Here is an 11937-nt window from a genome sequence, read left to right on the forward strand (position 1 = left end):
TTTGGGGAACTGGAGACAACCTGCCTGAGACGGTGTGGTTACATCGTGGAAGGCAGGTGACCCCTGGGACAGAGAGAGCCCCACGTCCTGAAGTGAGCGATGGCAGTAAAGGCTACAGACGTGTCAGGGAGGGTGACGGCTGCAGTGACCTTGGGACTGTATTTCTCCAGCCTGTCCAGCGTTTGGCTTCCATGATTCCAGCTGGCCCAACCTTTACTTCCTTTAGCGACACTGTCACGTTCCCCAGCGGAGACCGTGCCAGGAGTCTCTCCTCTTCCCACCGTGCCCAATTCTGCTTCTACTGCTTTCCTAAAGTCCCCCTTACCCAGGTAGGCAGTCCATAAGACTCTTGAAAGCCACGAGGACATTCTACAGAGAGAAAACCCAGGAAGGGACCAGACCCGGAGGGAGCCCCCACGCCTTCTCTGTCCCCCTTGGCCATGGTCTAGGATTGGGCTTGGTGTGTGTGGAAAGCAGTGCTGGACCGAGATGGAGAGATCCTCTTCCCCCAACCAAAACGCCTCATCCCCCTCATGACTGGCAAGTGTTTGGTGTTGGTTTGGCTTCATTTTTAGAAGCTGTGGCCTGTTTTGGATGGTTTTGGGAGCAGACTTGAAGAGGGATGGAGATGTCTGTCCCCCTTTGGGAGTTAGTCTGTCCCCCTTTGGGAGTTAGCCGAGAGCCAGTTTCAACCACTGACACACAGACAGGTTTTCGTGTGGTGAGATAGGTGCCAAGACACAGAACACAGAACCCAGGACTTGAGCATTTATTCTCTATGATTGTACACTCACAGGGTCAGCCGTAATACCGGGGATGAAGTCAGAGGTACTGCAGCAGCTGTCCTCAGGCACTGGCTCTGGCCATTTGAGGTTAGAATTGGGCTCATCAGGAGTAGGTGCTGGGCAATACCGCCCCCACCCCCTGGCCGTACCACAAAGACATGCAGAAGGTCAAGGTCAGGCAGGTTCACAGATGAAGTGTGCAGCTCAGGCTGGGCACCTGAGCTAAGCGAGGCCGCTGGCTCTCTCTTCACTCGTGGGATGGCCTGAGGGCCTCTGGGACACTGGGGGTAGTTACTTATGTTTGGGGGGCTGCTGCACCTTCTGCTTCCGCTGCTGCTCTGTGGGGGGCAAGACTTCTCCTTTCAGTGTCTGGACTGGGTGGGTCTCTTGGACCTGGCCAGGAGCTGGGACAAATGTAGGTGGATCCAGCTTCCCCTCCTGCTGCTCCAGGGGCTCTAGCAGCTGCTTTTCCTTCTTCTCCAGTTGCTCACCTCCCTTTGCCAGCTCTCCATCCAGCTGCTGGTCCAAGAGCTTCTTCTTCTCTTCCAGCTGTCCCTTTAGCTCCCTTTGTGTTTTCTCCTCCTCCAGCTGCTTCTCCGAGCTTTCTGCTTCCTGATGGTCCTCATGCTCATCCTGTTGCTGCTGCTGCACTTCCTGCTCCTGTTGCTCCTGCTGCTGCTGTTCCAGATGCTGTTCTAGGTGCACTTCCTGTTCCTGTGACTCTTGTTGCAGCTGCTGCTGTTCCAGATGCTGTTCCAGGTGCACTTCCTGTTCCTGTGACTCTTGTTGCAGCTGCTGCTGTTCCAGATGCTGTTCCAGGTGCACTTCCTGTTCCTGTGACTCTTGTTGCAGCTGCTGCTGTTCCAGATGCTGTTCCAGGTGCGCTTCCTGTTTCTGTGACTCTTGTTGTGGCTGCTGCTGTTCCAGATACAGTTTCTGCTGCTGTGGCTTACAGTCTTGCTTGGACACTCCCTTCACAGGAGTTGTGTGTTTCTCCTCGTGCACCAAGGGGACCTCCCCTGGGATCCCAGAGGGTACCTTCTGGCATGGGACAGGCAGTGGAGTTGGCTGCTTCACTTGCTCCTCCTGGTGGGTAACAGCAGGAGGAGAAACAGGCTTGAGGGGCTCCTGACTGAGGGCAGGGGGCAGGGTGACTGGCAGAGAGTGTTGTTGGGACATCTTGGAAACTGCTTTAGGTCAACCTGAAAAACAGGAGGGGTCAGAGGGGTCAGCTGAGTCCCCATGAATCTGCCAGTTTCTCGGCACCCCCTTTTTCCCTGGCACTCCCCACCCCACTCCAGCTGTCATTCCCCAGAAGGAGCAGAGAGTGAGTGTGGGAATGGGGAGGCGGGGAAACCCTCCTGGGGGCCTCCTTCTTCCCTGCAATAAGTCTACGCCTCCTGTTTGGTCTCTTCCTTGTCTTTGCCCTCACTCCTGACTTGCGCTGACCAAGGAGGAGAGCAGAGTTCTGGGATTACAGCAGAAAGAGGTAAGGTCCCAGGAAAGGAAAGGCCTCCTGGAGCACTCGCGAGTCCTGGAAACCAATAGAGCGTGCCCGACAGGACCTGAGAGGTCATGGCATGAGCCCGGGACGGGGTCACACGACATTCTTGCCTTACATCTCCCACTGAAATGCTGTGTGCTTCTGGGCAAGGCACTTAGCCCCTCTGGGCCCCAGCCGTCTCCTCTTGAAATGAGATTGGCCTGTTCAGCTCCAGAGCTTCTTTCTCTCATGACCTGGGGCTTCAGCCGCAGCCCCTGTGCTTGGGGTGTGGGCTGCATGGGGGCTGAGAGTGGGGCTGGCTTTCTTAGGTCTCCACATCCACGCTGGCTTCTCCTGTGCCTGTTCTGCCTGGGTTTCTCCAAACAGGAAGTTCTCCCCATTTTGCAGGTTCCCCCCTCTGGGCACACAGCCAAGAGTTACAAACATTTCCCTGAGCCACCCTGGCCCCCAAAAGAAGGCAAAATCATGGCCAAACCAAATTAGACAGCTTTGGGAAAGAAATCGGCCACCTTCCCCTGCATTCCCCTCTTACTTCTCTCAATCTCTCTCTCTCTCTCTCTCTCTCTCTCTCTCTCTCTCTCTCTCTCTCTCTCTCTCTCTCTCTCTTTCTCTCTCACGCACACACACACTCACGCACACTCTAAAATATGGTCCTGAGAAGAGATGGGAGGGGAGGTCTTGCTGCCTGTTCTGTATTTCCATACGTGGCACAAAGCCCCCAGCACAGTGACCCTCCTAGAACAGGGACCCCAGCTGAACCCAGCCCACGACCACCCCGGCAGGCCACCCCAGTCTGGTCTGCTGGAGGCCCCGGTCCCCCCTGCCTCTGCCAGCTTCCACTCACCAGGCTCAGAGGAAGGATGGCTGGAAAGGCTTCTAGTGAAAGGCTGAGCCGAGCTGGGCCCAGGTCACCCTTTATACCGTTCCCCAGCCTGGCCACCTTCCCAGGTGGAAGGAGATGGACTGGTTTCACCACCCAAGTGGGCCAACTTCCCCCAGCCCCTCCCTGACTCACCACAGGCACCTGCAGCAGAAAACCCCTCAGGGCCCCGTTTCACAGGGACACACCCCTCCTGCCTGGCCAGAGGGCTCTGGGGCCTCGGCCATTTCTGTCTTACTCGTGGGAGCTGGGCTGCAGCTTGGGAACCGGGGCCCCTTTTCCTATTGTTTTGTGACCTCAACCAAGCATCTCCGAATCTTAGTTTCTCCACCTATAAAATGGGTTTATCTCATTATGAAGCTGAGAGATTCATTTCTAAGGGCATGAAATGGAAAGTTATGTGTCTGTCCTGTGATGTCCAAGCCAGAGTAGAAAGGTGGGAAGAATGGCTTCTTACGAAGGGATGGGGTTCCTGGGGGGTTTTCTCTTGACCACTAGCCCGTAGCCCACCCGCTCTCAGGACATATCTGTACCTCCACCTGTGAGCAAATACACTCTGTCCTCAGGCGGAAAGGACTTTAGGCGCAGGAGGGAGTCCCCTGCCTTTTCCCCTTGGCTGCAGTTACAGAAGCTCACAAAAGTGAAAACTCCCAGAAACTCTACAGCAGGGATGGCTCTAGGTGAGGAAACTGGTATTAAACATACAACATATCAATCAATAAGGAGTGTTCTTTAGGGTGACAGAGCAATCGCTTTCTGTAATTCTTTTTTTTTTTTTTTGGAAATACTTGAAGGCCTAAAGATAAAACCAAACCATCCACTGCTTTTTCCTAACCGTTCTCTAACAAGAGCTTACGCAGTCTTTCAGAGTGGGCATTACAGCTTGTCCCTCCCTGAGGCCGATGGTGACTCAGGGCCCTGGGAATAAAATCCAAACTCTTGCCCCGTTTCAGAGCCGCTCACGGAGGGTCCTCATTTCCCAGGATTGAGCGCCTTCCCTGATCACCCCATCGGCAGAGTTGTCCGCTGACTTGCTTCATTTCACCAGTGACAACCGAGGGCGCCTTTGTTTGCATTGGGTCACTTGCTGATTTCCTAGCTCTCCCACTGGAAACAAACTCTATGAGGCAGGCGTTTGCCTGGCGTGTTTTCCACCATGTTCCCAGAACCCGCCATAACCACCACAGAGATAGAAGCAGCGCTCTGTAAACATCAGGTGAAGCAATGAATGAGCCGTGAGTCCTATCACCTGGAGACAACTACGGTGGCACGTGTATGTATGTGTGTGTGTGTGTGTGTGTGTGTACACAAAATTGAATTGTGACGTGCTTTTTTCTTTTTAATGATTGCTTTATCGCTTATTTTACGGACATTATCTATTTAAACTCTCTTCTTTGCAACCTAATCAAAAAAGAACTATTAGCACGGTGTGAAGACAAATCCTCATCACTGGGGCGAACTTTGAGAAGAGTCTTGGTTCCTCATGGATTTCCCGAAAGGCAACTTCCTCCCAGCCCCATGCTGATCTCTTTAATGTTAACCTTGCCATGCTCCTGGGGTTCAGTCTGGAAAGACAGATGGAGGCACCTTTTCCTCTGGAAGACTACCCTCTCCTCTTACCTTCTATCCCCCCCAGGACCTCACTCTGCCCCCCGTTATAGTGCAGGGACTGTGCTGTTTTCTGGGGCAGGGAAAGCCCTCCCCTCCATCCCACCCGTGGAGACCTCACCCAGCATGCTCATATGAGCACACTTGAGCTCGGCTACTGACCTCAGCCGGCAGGAATCTGCCTCTCCCCAGCCCGTGACCATCAGTCCCAGGACAGCAGACCCTGCTGGAGGAAGTCACACCGGTCCTATGGGTTTCCAGGGGCCGTATCTGCCAGATCTGCCTCCTGCCCTCTGATTCACAGCATAATGAGAGCTTTGGGGGGAAGATGGAGTGTGGGAGCCTTTAGCCAGTGGGAAGGAGAGAGGAGCGGGGAGCGGAGTGGATATGTGTGCAGGGCAGAGGTTGGAGGGGCCCCAGTATTTTAGGGGCCCAGAGGCCTTATGCTCTGCCCTCAGGTTGCCGCATTTGAGGGCCAGACATGCATATATATGGGGGAGACTCACTGTGTGAGTGACCTCCTAGGCCTGGGGTCCTCATGATGAGTGTGGGTAACTGTCCGGCCCCCACCCAGCGTAATGAGAGATGCCTGGAGATGCCTCGAGCCAGCTTTTCCCCAGCCCAAGGAGGCCCTGGCTGTGTCCCTTGCACAGGCAGAAACTGGCTGGTTTCTCTTCTGTCTGAGTGACACAATCTATTAGCTGTGGGGGGAGGTCCTGGTCACAGCAGTTCACTGCCCTGGCATGCTGGGGACAGCTCTGGTAAGCTGGCCGTGCAGGGTGATGGCAGATGGTCCTGGGAAGGTCTGTGCTCCCATTTTGGGTAGCCATGCCCAGGCTGTTTTTGGGCGAAGCCGTGCCCCACACTCTGCGGCCACTAAGCTCCTGTCCGTCCCCCACAGGCCTCCTCTGCCCAGGGCAAGGTCACCCCCATCATCTCTCAGTCTGCAGCCTGCACCAGGTGCTTCGCCGCACACCTCAAATCCCTGCTGAGTCCTCCGTGGCCGCCTGTGCCCGACCTTCGCTCCTCCTTCTCCTTTTGTGCCCGTCTACTCCTGGAGGCAGCAAGGCAGGGAAGGGACATAGGACCACGAAAGGGCTCAGGGCCTGACTCTTCCTCTCTGGGCTTCGGTGCCCGTCTGCCTGATGTGTCCCATTGGCCCCTCCTGTGTTTCCCTCTGGCTGCCCTTCCTTGGCCTGTGGATGGCTGGTTCCACTCCGAGTCCCCAGGGCTGGCTCTTGCTCTTGGATCTGGACACTGTGGAAGGACAGTCCCATGGGCAGCTACCAGCACTGGTGAAAAGGAGGTGTTCGGTGCCCCGTCGTCCAGCTGGCAGAATGCCCCCGCCTTGGGCTCACTGTTTGGAAAATCCCATTCTTTGTAGTTGATTTTCTGCACTGGGAGGCAGCAGTGGGTCTGAGCTGTAGGAGCCTTGGAGGACGCACCGGGAAGGCTTTGCCCGGAGCCCGGATAACAGGAGCTGAACACAGCTTAGTGGCCGGTGCCAGTCCCCTCTTGTGACAGGTGGGCATTGAAGTCTGGAGAGAGGACATGAGGAGCCCAAGGGCCTACAGAGGGTCTGCAGGAGAGCTGGGCTGGAACCCACGTGTCCTGACCTCTGACCTGGAGGTTCTCTTCGCACCAGCCTGCCTTCACAGGTGCTTGAACATCTGATGGCTATGTGACAGGTGGCATGAGGTGACCTCAGACATCTTCCAGCTCTGAGCCAGCCATTTACTGACTGACCCCCGTGTAGTCAGTTCTGGGTTTTGTGGAGGAAAGGCCAGTGTTCCTTGGCTCAGATCAGCCAAGGTGCCCTAGGGATGACCCTTGGGAACAGAGAGTTCTGTGTCCCCTCTGGTGCTGGCATTTCAGTTGATTTTAGCCGGATCCCACCTAGAGAGACTGTTCCGGATGGGCACTGGCTTACTGGGGACAGAAGCCAGTCTTCTGACTTCCCTCTGCCCCTCCTTCCAGTCTGCGAAGCCTCAGGTGACACTCAGCCACGAGACCACGTCATGTGGCTGAGGAAGCCCCGTACACGCTGACGGTGCCCGAGGCGGGCTCATGGAGAGGCCTGCGCCTGTGTGGACAGAAGAGCGGCAGCCGTCTGGGTCCAACTTTGTTGTGGACAAAGGGACCCCGGTCGCAGAAGCGAGGAGAGCGCAGCCAGCCACGCGGAGCCAGAGGCGCAGCACTGCGGCTGCTGGGTGAGGAACGCGTGGGTGAGAGGCCGCAGGAATGTGAGGAGGGAGAGGAAGGCTGCGGAGCGACGGGCCCAGAGGGGTGGCAGGGCCATGGGTGGAGGACATGGGGTGGGGGGACATCACAGAGAAGAGAGAAGAGGCAGGTGCAGAACCAAAGGGGAGAGAGGGACCAAGTCCAGCTCTGCAGCCTCGTCATCGATGGTCAGACAAGTCAAAGGAGGCCAGGCTCCCGGTTTGTCACTCTCCACCCTTCTCTGTCCCCTGCTCATTAGGGACTGGTGGGGGACACCTGCGCCTGCATCAACTGCCTCCTGCGAGGAGGAATTGCTTTTAAAATCAATCTTGTGACTGCAGAGGCCACTGTGCACGTGGAGTCTGTGTGCACGCGCGAGTGGTGTGTGTGTGTGTGTATGAGTTTGTGAGTGTGTGCGTGTGTGTGTGTAGTGTGTGTGTGTGCGTCTGAGCACGTCTGGTCCTGGAGGAGACACTTCCCCAAGAGGAGTTAGTTGCCTGCGTTACCCCGCCTCCCGCAGTTCCTGTCGACACCCCAGGAGTCCCCCAGCCTGGCCCCCTTCTAACTACCTGTTCTCTGCACAGTAGACTGCTTATTAGGAAGCAGTCCCACGGCTCCAGGCTCCAGATGGGTTGGTCTGGTCCGGAGTATAAAGCAGGGCATATTTCTTCCTCCCTAAATCATGCCTTCCGCTTCCGACCGCCATCAAACCAAGCTGCAACACAGACCCAGGGCAGGTGCTGGCTGTGGCGGCCCCGTTGGACCCGTGTACCGGGGAGGACCTTGACCTGTTACCCTCCCCTCCCAGTCTTCAGGAGATACAACCCCTGCTTCTGCTCTCAGGAAATGACCGTCTGATGGAAGGACAGGTGCAGAGACTGACAGCTGTGTGCAGTTCACGCCAGGCCACTCAACTAACTGGCCTGCCGTGGAGGCAGGTGAGAGCAGACCAGGGTTGCAAGAGTCCACCTGGGGAGAGTGCAAAGGAGCACCAGACATGGTGCTCCACAAGCCTCATCCACTTTCCATTTCATCCTCCACACTTAGCAGATGGGGGGGCTGAAGCTCAGAGCAGTGCAATGACTGGACAGTGGTCTCACAGCTAGCAAGTGGGTCACGTGTGGTGTGTCTGCTCCCAGGATGACCTCTCCAACTCTGAAGGCAGAGATCGCCTTCAGCAAATGTGATAGACACCGGAGTCCTTCTGTGTCCCCAGGAAGGGTCTAGCGTTGCCACAGAGGAAGACTGAATTGCTGCAAACCAGAAGACAGGCAAGCTGGAAACTGCTGGAATGGCTGAAAAGTTGTTTTCCTGTTGCTCAGGTTTTACCAGAAAGCCTGCTTGGAGCAGGATGGAGGGAGGCAGGAAGGGGAGAGAGGCCAGGGGGAGAGAGGCGAGCCCAAAGCTCCCATTACCGGTGAGTTCTTGCCTGCTCAGCTCCAGCCTCACCCCGCTTACTCCCTTGTACTCCAATCCCCAGGGCTTCTTCCAGGAGCATCACTCCAGAATCACCTCCCTCCCCAGCTAAGGATCCACGTCTGAGAAAGCTGGCGCGGGAGGAGACATCAGGGTCACAGAGTTCAACCCTGGCTTTCTAAAGGATGACACACTCTAGAGAGGAGAAGGTTCACAGAGGTGCCAGTGGCCCGTCTGGGCCAGGGCCAGGTCTCGTGAGTTCACTTTTGCTCACCTCTGCGCCTTTGTCCATTCCATTCTCTCTGCTGGAAATGCCTTTTGCACCTTCTGCCGTATTGAGTTTTGACGAGCGGCATTATGAGTACAGCATCAAACAAACCAGGCGAAAACGGTCACCTGCCTCAGGCTTTCATTCAGTGTGGGAGGCAGAAGACAAGTAAACACACCTGGAATCTAAAGCCAGTCAGAAACACCATGTAGAAAAAGTAGGGCAAGACAGGGGTTTAGGGAGCACCAGGGGAGGGGATGTCATTTACTTTCAATGGACTAGTCACGAAAGGCAGCTTTGTTTGTAATAACCAAAATCTGGAAGAAGCACTGCCTTCGGTGCTTAACCAAGCACAGCACCAGCTGTAGTGGAGGGGGAGGGGAGAGGAAACTAGGTGTATTGCACTTCTAAAGACACAGTGAAGTCTTTCCAGGATGCCATCTTCCTAACTTGAGTTTCCTGTCATTGAAATTATTCCTTTAGTTTTTCTGGAGCAGCTTGTGGAAAATCGGTATAATTTCTTACATACATATTTGGTAGAATTCACCAGTGCCTGGAGGTTCTTCATGGGCAGGTTTTTCTTTTTATAAAGATTTTTATTAAAATATAGCTAACATACAATATTATATCAGTTTCAGGTTTACACCATAGTTATTCAACATTTATATCTAACAAAGGGATCTTAAACTACCCTCATTTTTTTTTTTTGGATTCTCTTTTCTTTTTGCTGTTCTGATTGTTTCCTGCTACCTTGCCTTCCAAATCACTGATTCGATCTAGTCTGCTTCATCTAGTTTGCTGGTGATTTCTTCTAGTGTATTCTGCATTTCAGTTATTGTATTCTTCACTCTGACTGGTCCTTTTTTATGGTCTCAATCTCTCTGTTGAAGTTCTCACTAAGTCCTTGAGCATTCTTATAACCATTGTTTTGAACTCTGTCTTTAGTAGGTTGCTTACCTCCATTTCATTTAGTTTTTTTTTTTTTTTTCTGGAGTTTTCTCCTGTTCTTTCATTTGGGACACATTTCTTTGTTTCCTCATTTTGGCTGCCTCTCTGTGTTTGTTTCTATGTGTTAGGTAGTTCTGCTATGTCTCCCAGTCTTGGTCAAGTGGCCTTATGTAGTAGATACCCTGTGGGACCCTGGACCAACCTCCCTGGTCACTGCTCTGGGTGCTCCAGGAGTGTCCTTTGTATGGGTTGTGTGTGCCCTCCTGTTATAGTTGAGCCTTGATTACATTTGGCACATCCATGGGTGGCAGTGACCCTCAGACTGATTGGCTGTGGGGTTTAACCATGTCCACAGCTTATGGGTTGCTACGGGGGCTTACCCCACTGAGTGTGATTGCCCCTGTGATTGGCTCTGGTCCTGTTGAGACCACCCTTTGTGTGTGTTGCTTGTGGGGCTAATTAGGCAGTGCTCTGCTGTGGTCTGAAGCCAACCTCCAAGCATGTTCATTCTGGGGTCTCTGGGAAGGGGCTTCGGTGCAGGCCCAGGTCACCCACTGCCTGTGACTGCCTGGGGACTACCTGACAGGAGCTACAAAGTGACCCATGATTGTTCTCTGCCTGTGCTAAACTTGGAGGTGTGTGCGAGAGGCCACACTGCAAACTGAGGACCACTACAGGCCTGGGGTAGCTCTGCGAAAAACCAGGACGCACCGAGGCCTGCTGCCACCTGCTGGCTCTCTTCAGGTTTAGCAGCTGATAAAGCTTTGTGCAGTACCAAGTTGAATGAGGCAGGGTCTCAGGAAGTCACTAGAGTGGCAAAAGTTGTGGTCACGAGGTTAACGTAAATTCTGGTTTGGTGTTAGTGCTGAGCCTGGAGCTACTCAGCAAACGTCTCAGAGCACACCGAGGCCAGTCTTCACCCACATGGGGCCTGCCAGACTCTCTGCCAGTTTTCCAAGATTGAGTGTAATGTGGGCAGGGATAGCTGTTTGGAGAAAGTGCCTCCCGCGTTGGGGGAGTTGGGTGGGGCGGGGTTTCAGCAGAGCTCACCAGGCCAATCAGATTCAGATTTGAATCAGATTCAACACAGAAAAGATGGCGCCCACCTGCTGGCTGCTCGGAGGAAGACCTCACCGAGGATAAATGGCGGCTGTCCTCCAGCCCTTGCCTCAAAGCCTCACACTTCGGTCTGTCTCCAGTATGGCTCTGATGCCGTCCAAGTCACCATCCCTCCGTGGGAGCCCAAGGTGAGTGCCTGCGAGTGAGTGAGCCTATGAGTGCGGGCTATTTAAGAGGATGGCTGGGCTTCCTGCCGCCTTCTATCCCACCTGGATGGTGAGAATCCCCACGGTTTTTCACAGTCAGATGTTGTGGGGGCTCCTTTTCCTGGCACCAGTACCCTGGGTTGGGGAGCCTGGTGTCAGGGTCCCTTGCTCCTTCGGGGGAAACCTTCGCGGCCAAGGTGTCCCTCCTAATTCTCAACTACCATAAGGAGGTTTGGGGCCTGTTTCGCGTCTCTGTTCCTCCTACCAGTCTCGACGTGGTTTCTTTATATTTTTTGTTATAGGACTTCTGTTCAGCTAGACTTCAGATGGTTCTCCTAGTTGATTGTTCTAGAATTTAGTTGTAATTTTAATGTGTTCATGGAAGGAAGCAGGCACAGTGTTTTTCTACTCTGCCATCTTGGATCTCTCCCGGGCAGGTTTTTAAATTGACAATATAATTTCTTTAACTGATTTAGAGACTTTCAGATTACCTATTTCCTTTTGAATGAACTTTGCTAGTTTTTGTCTTCTAAGACAGTCCTCTATTTTATGTTTTTAAATCTATTGATGTAAAGTTGTTTATAATATGCCTCTATAATTTTTAATACCTATAGAATTTGTAGTAGAGTGACCTCTCTCATTCCTGATATTGGTAATTTATGTCCTATCTTTTTTTTTTTCTGGTCAGTCTGGCTAACATTTTCATCATTTTTATCAACTGTCTTTTTAAAGAACCAGCTTTTGTTTCACTGACTTTCTACATATACCATTTTCTATTTCATTGATATCTGATCTGAGAATTGGAGAAGGGACTACTACTCATTTTATAAGGATCACATTACTTTTCTACCAAAAGCAGACAAAGATATTATAAGAGAAGAAAACTATAGACCAATATACCTAATTAACACAGAGGCAAAACCTCTTAACAAAATTTTAGCAAATCAAATCTAAGAACATGTGAAAATGGTTAAGCAACCTGATCAAAATAGGGTTTATCTCAGGGAGGCAAGGTTGTTTGAACATTCACGAATCAATCAATG

General features: G+C 53.0%; 1 protein-coding gene across 1 annotated transcript; it reads right to left on the reverse strand.

Annotated features, from left to right (window-relative positions):
* Positions 1 to 1076: 1076 nt before the first annotated feature.
* Positions 1077 to 1964, reverse strand: IVL (involucrin; the record flags this gene model as incomplete). Its single annotated transcript, XM_081025514.1, has 1 exon — positions 1077 to 1964. The coding sequence occupies one exon, from the start codon at positions 1962 to 1964 to the stop codon at positions 1077 to 1079; it is 888 nt and encodes a 295-aa protein (XP_080881640.1).
* Between the last annotated feature and the right edge of the window lie 9973 nt (positions 1965 to 11937).

The sequence above is a fragment of the Rhinolophus hipposideros genome, assembly GCF_964194185.1.
Source record: "Rhinolophus hipposideros genome assembly, chromosome: 19".
Classification (NCBI taxonomy): domain Eukaryota; kingdom Metazoa; phylum Chordata; class Mammalia; order Chiroptera; family Rhinolophidae; genus Rhinolophus; species Rhinolophus hipposideros.